At 35.1% G+C, this 12180-nt stretch overlaps 2 protein-coding genes across 3 annotated transcripts in view; one reads left to right on the top strand and one right to left on the bottom strand.

The window, feature by feature from the left end:
- The window catches only part of Hltf (helicase like transcription factor), a 177718-nt gene extending 173719 nt beyond the window's left edge, over positions 1 to 3999 (top strand). Inside the window, exon 24 of the mRNA XM_023712948.1 lies at positions 834 to 3999. Within this exon, the coding sequence (XP_023568716.1) occupies positions 834 to 986 (153 nt within the window). The 3' untranslated portion in view covers positions 987 to 3999. The remainder of the gene's footprint in view (positions 1 to 833) is intronic.
- A 1613-nt stretch (positions 4000 to 5612) lies between these two features.
- The window catches only part of Gyg1 (glycogenin 1), a 40458-nt gene continuing 33890 nt past the window's right edge, over positions 5613 to 12180 (bottom strand). Inside the window, exons 6-8 of one of the 2 annotated variants that reach the window (XM_023712965.1) lie at positions 8860 to 9079; positions 6693 to 6743; positions 5613 to 6428 (exon numbers count right to left, since the gene is read on the bottom strand). In XM_023712965.1, the coding sequence (XP_023568733.1) occupies positions 6255 to 6428; positions 6693 to 6743; positions 8860 to 9079 (445 nt within the window). In that variant the 3' untranslated portion in view covers positions 5613 to 6254. The remainder of the gene's footprint in view (positions 6429 to 6692; positions 6744 to 8859; positions 9080 to 12180) is intronic. The other variant, XM_004629197.2, reaches the window with a different exon arrangement.

Genomic DNA, 12180 nt, shown 5'->3' on the forward strand with positions numbered 1-12180 from the left:
ACATGATGTAACAGTACAAGTTCTCATATGTCCTGAGTCTTAATTGACCTTGGAAGGCTAGGGCCAAAATGTTGGCTTTCCTTGCAGCCCTTTTTCTCTAATTTTGGTCTGCAAACTTAGGTGGTTAACCATCCATAAGACAAGCTTATTGTTATTACCATTGGCTTGTTCTTCTTGTTAGGCTTTTATTGTCTCACATTTAATATATCATAGTTTTTAGTAGATATCCTAAATAAGGTTAAGGACATATCTTTTATTCCCAGGTAGAGAGTTTTTTAAATCAGATTCTTTATGAGAAATGTTGAATTTTATTAAATACCTATTCAGAATCTTTTAAGATTTCGTTTCCCATTAGTTAATATTATGAGTTATACTGAATACTCATGTTTCCAGAAATTATTTATTTGCTATATAATGCTAAATTCATTTTGCTGATAGTCTAGTTAGAGTTGCCCATATGGTTTGCTTTCATGGTCTAATTTGGAGATGAGAATATAAATGTAATCTGTCCTTCCAAACATTGTCTACATAAAGAAAAATCACCTTGGGTGATGTGTGAAAAAAGTGCCTAACTCTAGAATTATATCTCGTGTTCTAAATAGTCTCATTGCATGTTGAGGAAAAAAAGAGGAGCTGAACAGCTTCTTATAAGTTGTTACTGCACATTTTTGAAAGCTGAAATATGCTTCTAACACTAGATCCTTTTAATTTTGATTTTTCTGTTGGGCAGTATTAGCATATTTTATCCTTCATGATTCTTAGTGCATTTTTTAGTAGGATTTATTAAGATTTTAAATAGTTACCTAAAAAAATGCTGTCTTTTCTTTTTGAAGTTCATTGTGAAGGATTCTGTGGAAGAAAATATGCTGAAAATACAAAACACAAAAAGAGAACTTGCAGCTGGAGCTTTTGGAACTAAGAAGACAAATGCTAATGAAATGAAACAAGCTAAAATTAATGAAATAAAAACTTTAATTGATTTATAATATGTGGGATATCAGTAAGGTCCGTTTTATTAGATATGTAAATGCTGGAAATGAGAAAACAGATTTAGGGATAAGATCTAGAATGTCTTCTATGAGGAACATACTGTTTTATATTAGTAAACAGGTATTACACATAATGTCTTTTATAATATGGATGTATTTTTAATATTTCAAATAGCAATAATTTCTGTTATATATTGTGACCTAAAATAATTTTTTGAGATAAACGGTTACTTTGTTATTCAACTTCTCATAGATAACCCTATGCTGAGTTTTTTACATATATCTTCTAAGTACTCAGCTTTTTCATATTTCAAATGTCTTTTATTCTTTGAATAGTGAAGACTTTAGTATGTAGGACACATTTGGTTTTTCAACAAAGCCTGATTTGTGTTACAGTAGATTCATGTAAAGGATTTATGTGATTTTATTGGACTTTCAAACCATATTTGCATTCCAAAACCAAATCTTAAAAGACCAAAGTCTAGGCTAAAAAGTTACTTGGAATTTTTCTTTTAAACAACTTCATTGAGATTTAGTTTATATAGGTAACTTTCTTTCCCCCAGTACTAGGGATTGAACTCAGGGCCTTCACAGTGAGTTATATTATCAGTCTTGCAAAAATGATTAAATTAACCATGGTCGGCTTGAGCTTGTGATCATCTTGTCTTAGCCTCCTGGAGTGCTAGGATTATAGGCATGCTCCATCACACCTGGCTCCTGTTTCTTGCACAAGCTTGGGTTTTGAAAAAATTAGGGTCTGTGTTAGAACAGTTTTCTCTACTTTAGTCAAGTGGTACTACGTTATTTAAATGTAACTTGATATAAACACAGGATGTAAATAGTCAATAGTCTGTGGAGTAAGAAGGAACCAGTTCTACCCAATTTAATTTGAATATCTAAATTATGGAATTTGCATAGATATTTCTATAAATAGATAATTTTTATTTATGTAGCTTTTGGGGAAATAAGTCTAAATTTTTATAATTCAGAAGACTGCTGTATGTGAGAGGCGTGATATCTGGATGGAAGTTGGGCTGGATGACCTCCAAAGTCATTTCAACTTAAAGACATCTTAATCCTGAATGTAAAAATTTGTTACATGTGTTTGAAGTCAGAATTTGATTTTGTAACTTCGGCAATCCATTCCTGTATTTTTGCTGTTGTTATAAGCAAACTCATAGTAGTTGCCACAGAATTCTAGATGACTTCTGGGTCATATTTAAAAGAGAAATTTAGCAATTATGTTAACTAGTCCGTGGTTTTATTTATTTAAAGAAAGTTTTTAAATCCAAAGAGATTAATTACTATAAGAGAGGCTTCATACTTAATACAGTCTTAAGAACACTTAAAATTTTACTTATAGTGTAAGTATACTATAAGTCCACACAGGCCACTTGTGTTACAGGGCACCTATCTAAAGTATACATCAAACATGTTACCACCTAAGTCTTTTCCTCCTTGGATCCTGTCTTATTCCAAGGAAAAACATTAGCCTTCAAGAATATTCTCAAGTCTCTTTTTTTTCCTCAGAGGCAACAGGGAAAGAAGAGGGCTTATTTTCATTAACATCAAGAAAGATCTTTCTGCAGGGTGGAGAGAGAATTAACTTGGGGTTAGTCAGGAAGAATTAGGAGTTCTAAGGAAATTCTTCACCTTGTAGGTCTAGTGTTAAACAAAAAAATCAGGTTGATTAGGATCTCATTAAATGTGGCATATGGTTTCTCTGTACCAATATTCCAGTGAGATTAAGATTAAGAGAATTTTCTGAAAGAAATTTTCAAAAGAGCCTGTTTGTCTTGACAAGAGAAGCAGAACCATCCAGGTTTAACTATAAAGGCGAGTTGTCTTACCCGAATATTTGAGTTCTGCTTTTAAACATGTAAGCAGGTCATTTAAAAATGGTTTTTGTTTTTATATAGTCCTATTATGTGGTGGTAAATAGTTTAATTCATTTTAAGAAAACACAAACCACTGCGTTTATGCTGTTCTTTTATTGTATAGAATAATAGCTTTAGAAATATATTGAAAGCATTGTATTTCCCGTTGTGGTTCATTGAAGTTTGTGGTTTAAACTGGATTTTGTTTTAAATTTAAAATAAATGTTTAAAAAACTATTACTTTCCTAAGTGCCATGATTTGACTATCCTCTATTTTTTAAACTTTATCCTCGTTAAATGCAATTTTAAATTTCATTTCTATTGAGATATATTTCAGTGTTTTACCTGACTGCACATACAAAATACTGTAATAATCATATTAATGTTTTATTTTGCTCAGTTTAACTGGTTGAAACTTGTTCAGAAGTGAGTGAATAAAATTTAACGTTAATTTTAAAGGTTTTGATCTTAACAAAACCAGTGAATTTCTTCATTGGTAAGAAAAAAATTGTGCTAATACATATACAAATAGCACTCTAAACCACTGTATGTTTTGCTCTCAAAAGTATAACTAGATTGGAAATAAGGGAGAAAATATCCTGTATATCTGTAAGAACTTGCAAACCTACCCTAGGCAGTGAAACCTTCATGTTAGGCTCTGTCAAAGACATTGGCATTTTTTTCCTTTAAGTACTTTCCAAAGTTCTTCATTCTTAGCCTTCTGATGAGAGTCATAAAACACATGACAGATTTGATGTCTGACTCATAATAACTTCACCTTAAATGTTTAATACACTAAGTTGATAATTATAGTATTTGCCAAAGTTTCAGTGAGAAATTATCAGGTGGAAAGGGAATTAAGGCTAATATTCACTGTATGCATGAATCAGACTTTGATAAAGCATTGAGATGATCCCCAAAGGAAAGAAATAGATTTGGCCTGTGAGTCAGCTAGTTTGTCTTATGGCCACGGTTTGTCTGTCATACCTACCACTGTTCACAAAGGGATTTTTTAAAGGGTATGTTGATAGCCTTCACTGATGTAATTTGAGCCACTACCTTTTTATGTATTTGGTACAGGGTCTCACTATGCAGCTTGGACTCACAGTGATCCTGTTTCAGCCTCCACAAGGCTGGGATTACAGGCATGTGCCGCCACACCTGGTCTTGGTGGCCAGCAAGACAAGCCTAGGGGTGGGGCCGGTGAGGCATGTGGTGCTGGGGATTAAACCCCGGTCCCTGCTCGGTTGAGCTATCTCGCCAGCCCTGGAGCTACTTTTTTAATGCATCTAAGTAACCCTTGTCATTTTGGGCTTTCTGGAAGAGATTCAACAGTGCAGCTGTACAGTTTTGTATGGAAAAGTAGATACGCCTTAGACATCCTTGAAAGATTGGGGAAAGGAAATATTAGTGACTTTTTCTAGTTGAGCGATTTCCCAGAAACATAACTGGACAGAGCTTTATATGCATGTTATGGACTGTTCTCTATGGTAACCTTGTCATTATTTCTGATTGTAAAAATTAATGGCTTTGACTAAACTGAGAACTTCATTTTATGCCTTATAAAAATTAGGGTAAATAAGTAAAATACAAACTGATAGTGTCCTGCCCTCCATTTGATGCTTTTACATTTTTTTAAGATAAAAAATGGGGTCACTACTACTATACTTTATTTGGATTATATATTATATAGCCATAAGACTAAAGTGGCATTCTTTACCTGAAGACTAGAGCCTCAACCAGGGACTCAGTAACCAAAAGGCAGGAGCTTTGGACTGGCTAAAAATAACTAGAGGTTTCTGTAGTCACAGGACTGGGAAATGGAAACATTTAATCTTTGATAAGCTTCATACATTTGGTTTTGGCAAATTATTTTCTATCATTCCAGATAACTTTTATCTTCAGAAGTCAGTTACTATTTTATGTTTTCTTTTTTAGTTTTAGGTAAATCCTCAGGTTCTTTTTGAACTCTTACCTACCTTCCTTTGTGGCCCTTGGTTATTCTTGTCTCCAGACACTGAAATTCCATGGTATTCATTCAGCTATATGGAAAGGACCCAGGAAACCAATAAGAAATTGTCAAAATTAAAGTGACAGAAGGCTAGTTTACAAAAGCCATTGGAGCATCTGCTAAAATTAAAAGTTCTAGGGGGCGGGGGAGATGGCTCAGTGGAATAAGCGCTTCCCTGGCAAGCACAAGGGCCTGAGTTCAATCCCCGGTTCCACAAAAAAAAAGAAAAATTAATAAAATAAAATTAAAAGTTCTTGTTATTTTCTACTTTTATTCAGTAGAATTATTTCTATAACTCAGTTTCAAAGGATCATTTTGGGTCCACCATTCCTTAGCATGCCATCCCCTACAGTTTAGGATTTATGCTTCTTTCATTCTGGATAAAACACTAGAAGGAATTGGGTCTGGTACTGATTCTGACAGTTCTGGAAAATAACTGAGTATGTTCAGAGATTGTTAGTGAGCTTCATGCTTTTGATACTGCCATATGCTGACTACTTGTATAACCCCTGGGGATGTAATGTGAGGGACACTATATAGATTTGCTCTCACTTTTCTCCATGTTTCAGATCCATCACCATCACTGGAAAACATTAGATTTAAATTTCTTAGCAATTTTTAGAGCATAATTGTGTCAAGCTTTACATTTTAAAATCTGTGACATTTTATACATTATGGAAAAATCCCCTAATAGATTTTCTTTCAAGGGTGAGATGGGGAATTAAACAACCAAAGTATGGCAGTAAGTCTTTATTTTCATACAGGGTATTAACTGCAGGTAATCGTTAGAGAGCACCCTGCTCTTTTCACATATACAGAACTGAACAAAAGCATACCATGCTGCCTTACGGTGTATAGAAAACTGGTGGACATATTCAGACACAGGAAATAAAATAGGCTAACACCATTTGTTGATAATGTTATTAATCACTCAGCACTGTTATTAAAGGTTACCTTTACCTGAAGCAGAATTATCACTCTGGTAGCCCCTGGGCAATCCTAAAATGCAAGCAAGCAAGGGGCAGAAGTCATGTTCTGAAAGGAGATGGATTTGGAACCTGATTCTACACAAGTTGATACAACCATCTTCAGAGCTCAGTATTGGGTTTCTTCTACTACATACATTGGCAAACAGCATAACTGAGAATTTCTGAAACAGCTGAATAAATCGGGTTATAAAACAACACTGTCCATATAATAGAAGTACAGCTTCATAACTTCTGCCCAGTTCTCACCTGTCCTGCAAAAACCCTTCATCTGAGGAGTTTTAGCAGAGCCTGTAACTCCTGTAACAGACTTCTCGACCCAGCTCTAGATACTAAGTATCAGGAACAAGTCCCCTTGAAAGGATGTGTTCACAGGAAGATGGCAGTGCTTCTACTGGAGGTAAGTGTCAAGTTTCCGCTTGATGTTGTCAAAAGAGTCTGCTCCCATGTAATCAGCCTGGCCCTGTTCCCATCGCTCCTTCCTTTCCTCTGATGATACAAAAGGCTGTGGTGCTGCTGGGTTTTCCCCGAGGGACAGGTGTGATATGGCTCCTGAGACATGTTCCTAGAAAAAAAGGAGCATAATCAGAGACTCCTTGAGAGAGCTGAGAATCACATTTTTTAAAATGTAATAAGTTGAAGGTAAGAAAAAGCCAGGATGAATCATCATGCAAAGTAGCAAAAACAAAAGCATTACATGAAACAAACAAAAAAAGACACAAAAATACAAGGATCATATGATTTTTTTTTTCCTAACAAAATGAAGACTTATTGACTCAGTGGAAACATTGGGAGAACAAATCAGGGTTAATGTTTAAGTTCTGCATACCTTTCTACAGAAGCCACAAGAGAAAGCCAGTGTATAGACCAAGTCTGAAAGCTGCAAACAGTTCATTAGAAAGTGTAAGATGGATAGACAGAACACAAATTTCATGATAAATTCTCAGTCTGTGTGGGCTCAGAAAGGTTGAGAACTTAAACAGAATACACTTCAGATGCTACATTTCAGAGAGAACCTACCCAGAGAGCCACAACACATACACAAGTTGTCACGGTGTAAGAAGGAAAGCTAAATGGTTTTGAGGCTATGTACCCAATTGTCTGTTCAAGCTTTCATTTGGATTACCAAGTGGCATCTATTCTCGTAGCTTCTGTTAATCTGCTTAGTTTTGAACAACTTTCAATTCCCATCTTCAACTTTTCTTAGTTCATAATTCTCAGCCCTTGTGTTACAGAAAGAACAGGGTAAATGTAGCAAACAGCAAATCTACACTAAATTAAATTTGACTCATTATATATGTATAGGCAGTCACCTTCAAGTATACCAAGGAAGGACTACAATGCTAAGTGAGAAGGCTGGACATTTTAGAGGAAAAAAGGTGAATAAATAAAAATGGAAACCACTTTTAACATCATGGTGGAACAAATTTTTGGATACTTTATATGTTAAGTGTGTGTATATGTATTTAAATATATTGGAACTCCAAGGAAGTTAAGTATAGGATTATGATACAGCTGAATCAACTAAAGAAAGCACTTCCATTCCATTAGTCCTGCCTTCGTCTTCCTTTGTAACGGGAATGGTAAACACAGGCTTCTTCCTGAGTCTTCTGGTTCATAATGCGAGGGCTCTGAATTTATAGTAAACTTACCTAAGAGAAAGGCCCTTGAAATCTAGCCAAGGTTATTTGGTCTAACTTAAAATAGCTTGGCATTTAAAGTTTAACATTCCTGCCAGCTTGTACCACCAGGTGATAATGATAGGATGTCATGCATGTACCAGTGTTGGCTGAGCCACCCAGCAGCGAGACATACTGATTATGGCCCTGTCATGAGTGGGTTCTCTCCCTTCCTCTGGCATGAAAGGTGGTATACTTCTGGTCTGATATATTTTAAGCAAGGTCCATCTCAGATTTTTGGTAAGCATAACAATCTGTCAGATCTGGATTTGAGTCTCAGTTCTGCTGTTCTCTTACACAAGTAAGATATGTAACTTCTTTAAGCCTCAGTTTTTCTATAAATAGGATATTAATAGTACTTGTTACAGTAGTTGTAGGAATTAACTAAGAATAGCTAACTTTTATTAAGTGCTTACTGTATGCCAGGTACTGTTTCAACTCCTGTACAAGTGTTACTTCATGGACCATACTTAAAGTAAGAAGTACTTAAAAGTGTCTCCTTTCTCAGTTCTGTATTTTGGCACAAATGCCAGCAAGTGACATGACTAGAATCTATACCTTAGGAAAGAGAAGAATCCCTTATAATGCTACCTGGCTAGGTAATTAACTACTTTGTCCATTTATTTGTAGTTTTTGTATCTTAATGTTTAACAAGCAGTTTAATTCCTCATTTCTTCCAATTCATCCCAAAGGAAAAAACCTCAGAGGAGAAACTTAAAGTCAGAAAGCATGCTTTAAAGGTTTATGTGAAGTGTTAAAACATCATCTCCCTGCTAAAAAGAGATTTCTTTTTCAAACCTATGTAATCATATTGGTACAAGCAGGAAATAATAATTATAGAAAAGTATCATACATACTGTAATTTTCACTGAAGACATTTTTCTAAGCAGATGGCAAATATTAAATAGGTACATATAGTGTCTGGAGTTTCTATAACATTAAATAGGCCTTTTTTCCCCCTCGAGGGCAAAGTGCCCTACCACTGAGCTACATCCCAAGTCTATTTACATAGACTTAGTAAATAAGGAATAATCTCAAAATCTCTCTTTTTGTACAATAAGATAAGAATTTTAAATCACAGTGTACAGGTATATTTAAAAGTAACGAATATTTGTTGTAATATGAGATGCAAGGAAATTTGTCACAGATATATTTCAGTTCTGTGGTGATAATACTTTTCATTGTAAGACAGTCATTGTTTTCACAAAATCTTATCTCTTTGTTTAAAATATCAAATATTCTCAAACTACTGACATACCAAGTATTAAAAGATATAGCACTAACTTACATGAAAGAAAAAAGTGGAAGAGAACTTACCACATTTTTGTATGAGCAGGTTTCTTTGACAAGCCCATAATGTTGAAGCAGAGGTAAAACATTGGTGATAAAGATGTCCCACCACAGGTTGAGAAACTCTGGATGAGTCATAGTGGGATCATGGGACTCACTTTTAACACTTTTTGTTTGGGGATCATAAGTATAATTCCATGGTTTGACTCGTCCCAGGAAATGCACAACTTTGGCATTTGCACCAAACCTGCCAAGTGAACACAAGTTGAAATGGTCAGTGGATTCTGAGCCTGGAGAGAGAATCTATAGACTTTGTTCTATAATCTTAATAGTGCACCTTCCATTCTATGGTAGCAGCTGGAAAAGAAATTTGTCTCTGTAAGACCAAGAAAAGATGCTTTAGAGATCAGTCAACTGTGTGTTACACAGAAACAAAAATGCTGAAGTAGTAGTTCAGTACAACATAAGCACAAATTCATCCTGGATAGGAAAAGCACAATCACTTAGAAACATTTGCTATTTCCTAGTAAAGTTGAAAATGCTCATGCTCTGCCATCCAGAAGCTAAGTTCCATGTACAACAGGAAGCCACCAGGCAGCAAGAGCAATGTATGAAACAGTCACGAACAAATGTCCACATGTTAGATTACGTTACTGCTCACTGCTGATGGCCTCCACAGTGGAAGTATACTTTCCACAGGAAGCTGGATGGATATGGATGACATTATGGCTTGGTCTGGCCAATGGAAGGTGGGCAGCAGTGAGCTTTGGTTGATTCTGTTCATCCTCTTTGAGAAGATACAACTTACTTTTATTTATTTATTTATGTATTTGGTATAGGGTCTCACTATGCAGATTGGACTCATAGTGATCCTCCTGTCTTCAGCCTCCCCAGCGCAGGGATTACAGGTGTGTGGCACCACTCCTGGTCTCATTGGCTAGCTCAGCACACTTGGGGGTGGGGCCAGCGTGGCCTGTGGTACCAGGGATTGAAGAAAAGATACAACTTCTGCCAGGAGACTATGCTCTGTGTAGCCTGCTGTTTCCACATGGAACACATCAGGATCAAACATGTGACATTACTCTTGATGCAGCTGAGGACTGGAGCTAGCCTAGCTGACCTACCAGTAGAAGTCAAACAAGAAGTACTTACTTAACAAATATCACTTTGATATTTTATAGTTATTTATCTATTTCATCTTTTTCTAAGAGGAAAATTTCTGGTGTTTTACTACAGAATACAGCAATGGAGATGAATTATACACACAAGCAGCAAACATGAATTGTAAAAGCTTATATATTCAAAAAATAAATGAGCAAAACAATACACATTTGCTCTCCTTATGTAAAGACACAAGGCACTCTTTGAAGATTAGAAAACGTGAAAATACGCATTTCATGATTCTGTTTACTTGTGGAGGGAAACTGATCAGTAGGAACAAAAGGCTCCTAAGATACTGTGTTCCACTCTTTTAAATGAACTTATGCATAGAAACATTAAAATTATACATATGAATGGCATAAGGTGATGTTTTGATACATGTATACTGTGTGATATTCAAATCAAGTGAAACATACCTACTTGAACCATTTTATGGTAAAACATTCCAAATTCTAGGTTTTTAATATGTACAGTACATTACTGTTATATACAGTAACCCTACTGTGCTGTTGCAGTTCTTAATTAAGGTGGTGAGTATTTTAAAACACGACACAAAAGAAATTAAAAAAAAAATCTCATCCACAGTAGCTTCAAAAACAAAACAAAACAAAAAAACCCCCAAAAAACACCACCTAGGAATTTACCTAACCATGGAAGCAAAAAACCTCTATAATAAAAACTATAGTATTCTGAAAAGAGATTGAAGAGAATATTAGAAAATGGAAAGATATTCCATTCCTGAATAGGCAGAACAAACAATGTTAAAACAGTACTATTACCAAAAATTATTTAATGCAATTTGAAATACAAACAACATTCTTAATATAACTAGAAATAAATCCTAAAATTGCCCTGGACTCAGAAAAGATCCTGAGTACACAAAGCAATCATGAGTAAAAACATGAAGGCATTGCAGTTCCAGATTTCAAGTCCTACTGTAAAGCTACCGTATTGTTACAATAATAGACATATTGACCAGTGGAATAGAACAGTATGCAGAAACAACTCCATGCACTTCTGGCTATCTGATTTTCAACAATAGGGGCAAAACATGCTGGAGAATTTTTTTTTTTTAATGTTGCTTAGAAGAATTAATCTAGACCCAAATCTCTTAACTCTTTCTAAAATCAAAGTGGGTCAATATACATATATATATATATATCCAGAACCTCTTGAAGATATAGGCATAAGCAAGGGCCTTTAGAACAGAACCCAAAATGTACAAGAAATACCAAGAATCAATAAATGAGATGATATCAAAAGGCTTCTACACAGCAAAAGAAACAACCCTTAGGTGAAGAAACAACCTACAGAATGGGACTCAGTTGTGTCCCAAATTTTCTGATCAAGGAGATTAGGGGCCACAGAGAAAAGTGATCAACAATGTAGAGTGTGCCTAAGGAGAATCACATGGAGAGAAAACAATCCCTCAGGCTTTCACAGAGCAAACTGGTCAGGCAATAGCAATGTCTCATCCACATGGCTGACACTGACAAAGGATCTACAAACTGTGGTACAGGGTTTCAGGGTAAATCCTGAGGGGATTTGATGGACCTTGTCAGATATAAAAGTTACATTTCTTGTTATATAGGTCTTGCTTTATCTTGGTCTTAACCATCCAGCAGAAAAGTATAAAAACGAGGTATAAAAAGTAAATCCATATTAATATGCTGAGCTATAAAAGGCTCAAGCATTCCAAACATAATGATCATAGTAATGCAGACAGTAAAAGTTATACTGATGACTGATGAAAATGAGGATTATATTGTATATCAGACTAAGGCTATTCTTAATATGGCAAAGGAAATCATGGCATTTTGGGGTTTTTTATGCATCTGAAAGGTAACTGGATTGTGAGAACTTTTTCTTTATCAATGAGTTGTATTCCATTGTTTTTATACAATCATATCTTCTTCATCCATTTATTGGTTAATGGGCCTTTGGGTTAATTCCAGCTATTACAGACTGTTCTGCAATAAAAATGTGTGTGCACAAAAAAAATAAATTAAATAAATTAAATAAATAAATAAATAAATAAATGGCTCAAGCAACAACTTCTGACATTGCCAGTCCTACGGATAACCCACTCCTCTTATGGACTACAGGACTATATTGGATTATTTTGCTGAATTCACACACCTACAATATTTAAATGGCAATGGAATACCCATCTCTGACAAAACTAAA

Source organism: Octodon degus, unplaced genomic scaffold (assembly GCF_000260255.1).
Source record: "Octodon degus isolate 3935 unplaced genomic scaffold, OctDeg1.0 scaffold00028, whole genome shotgun sequence".
NCBI classification, from domain to species: domain Eukaryota; kingdom Metazoa; phylum Chordata; class Mammalia; order Rodentia; family Octodontidae; genus Octodon; species Octodon degus.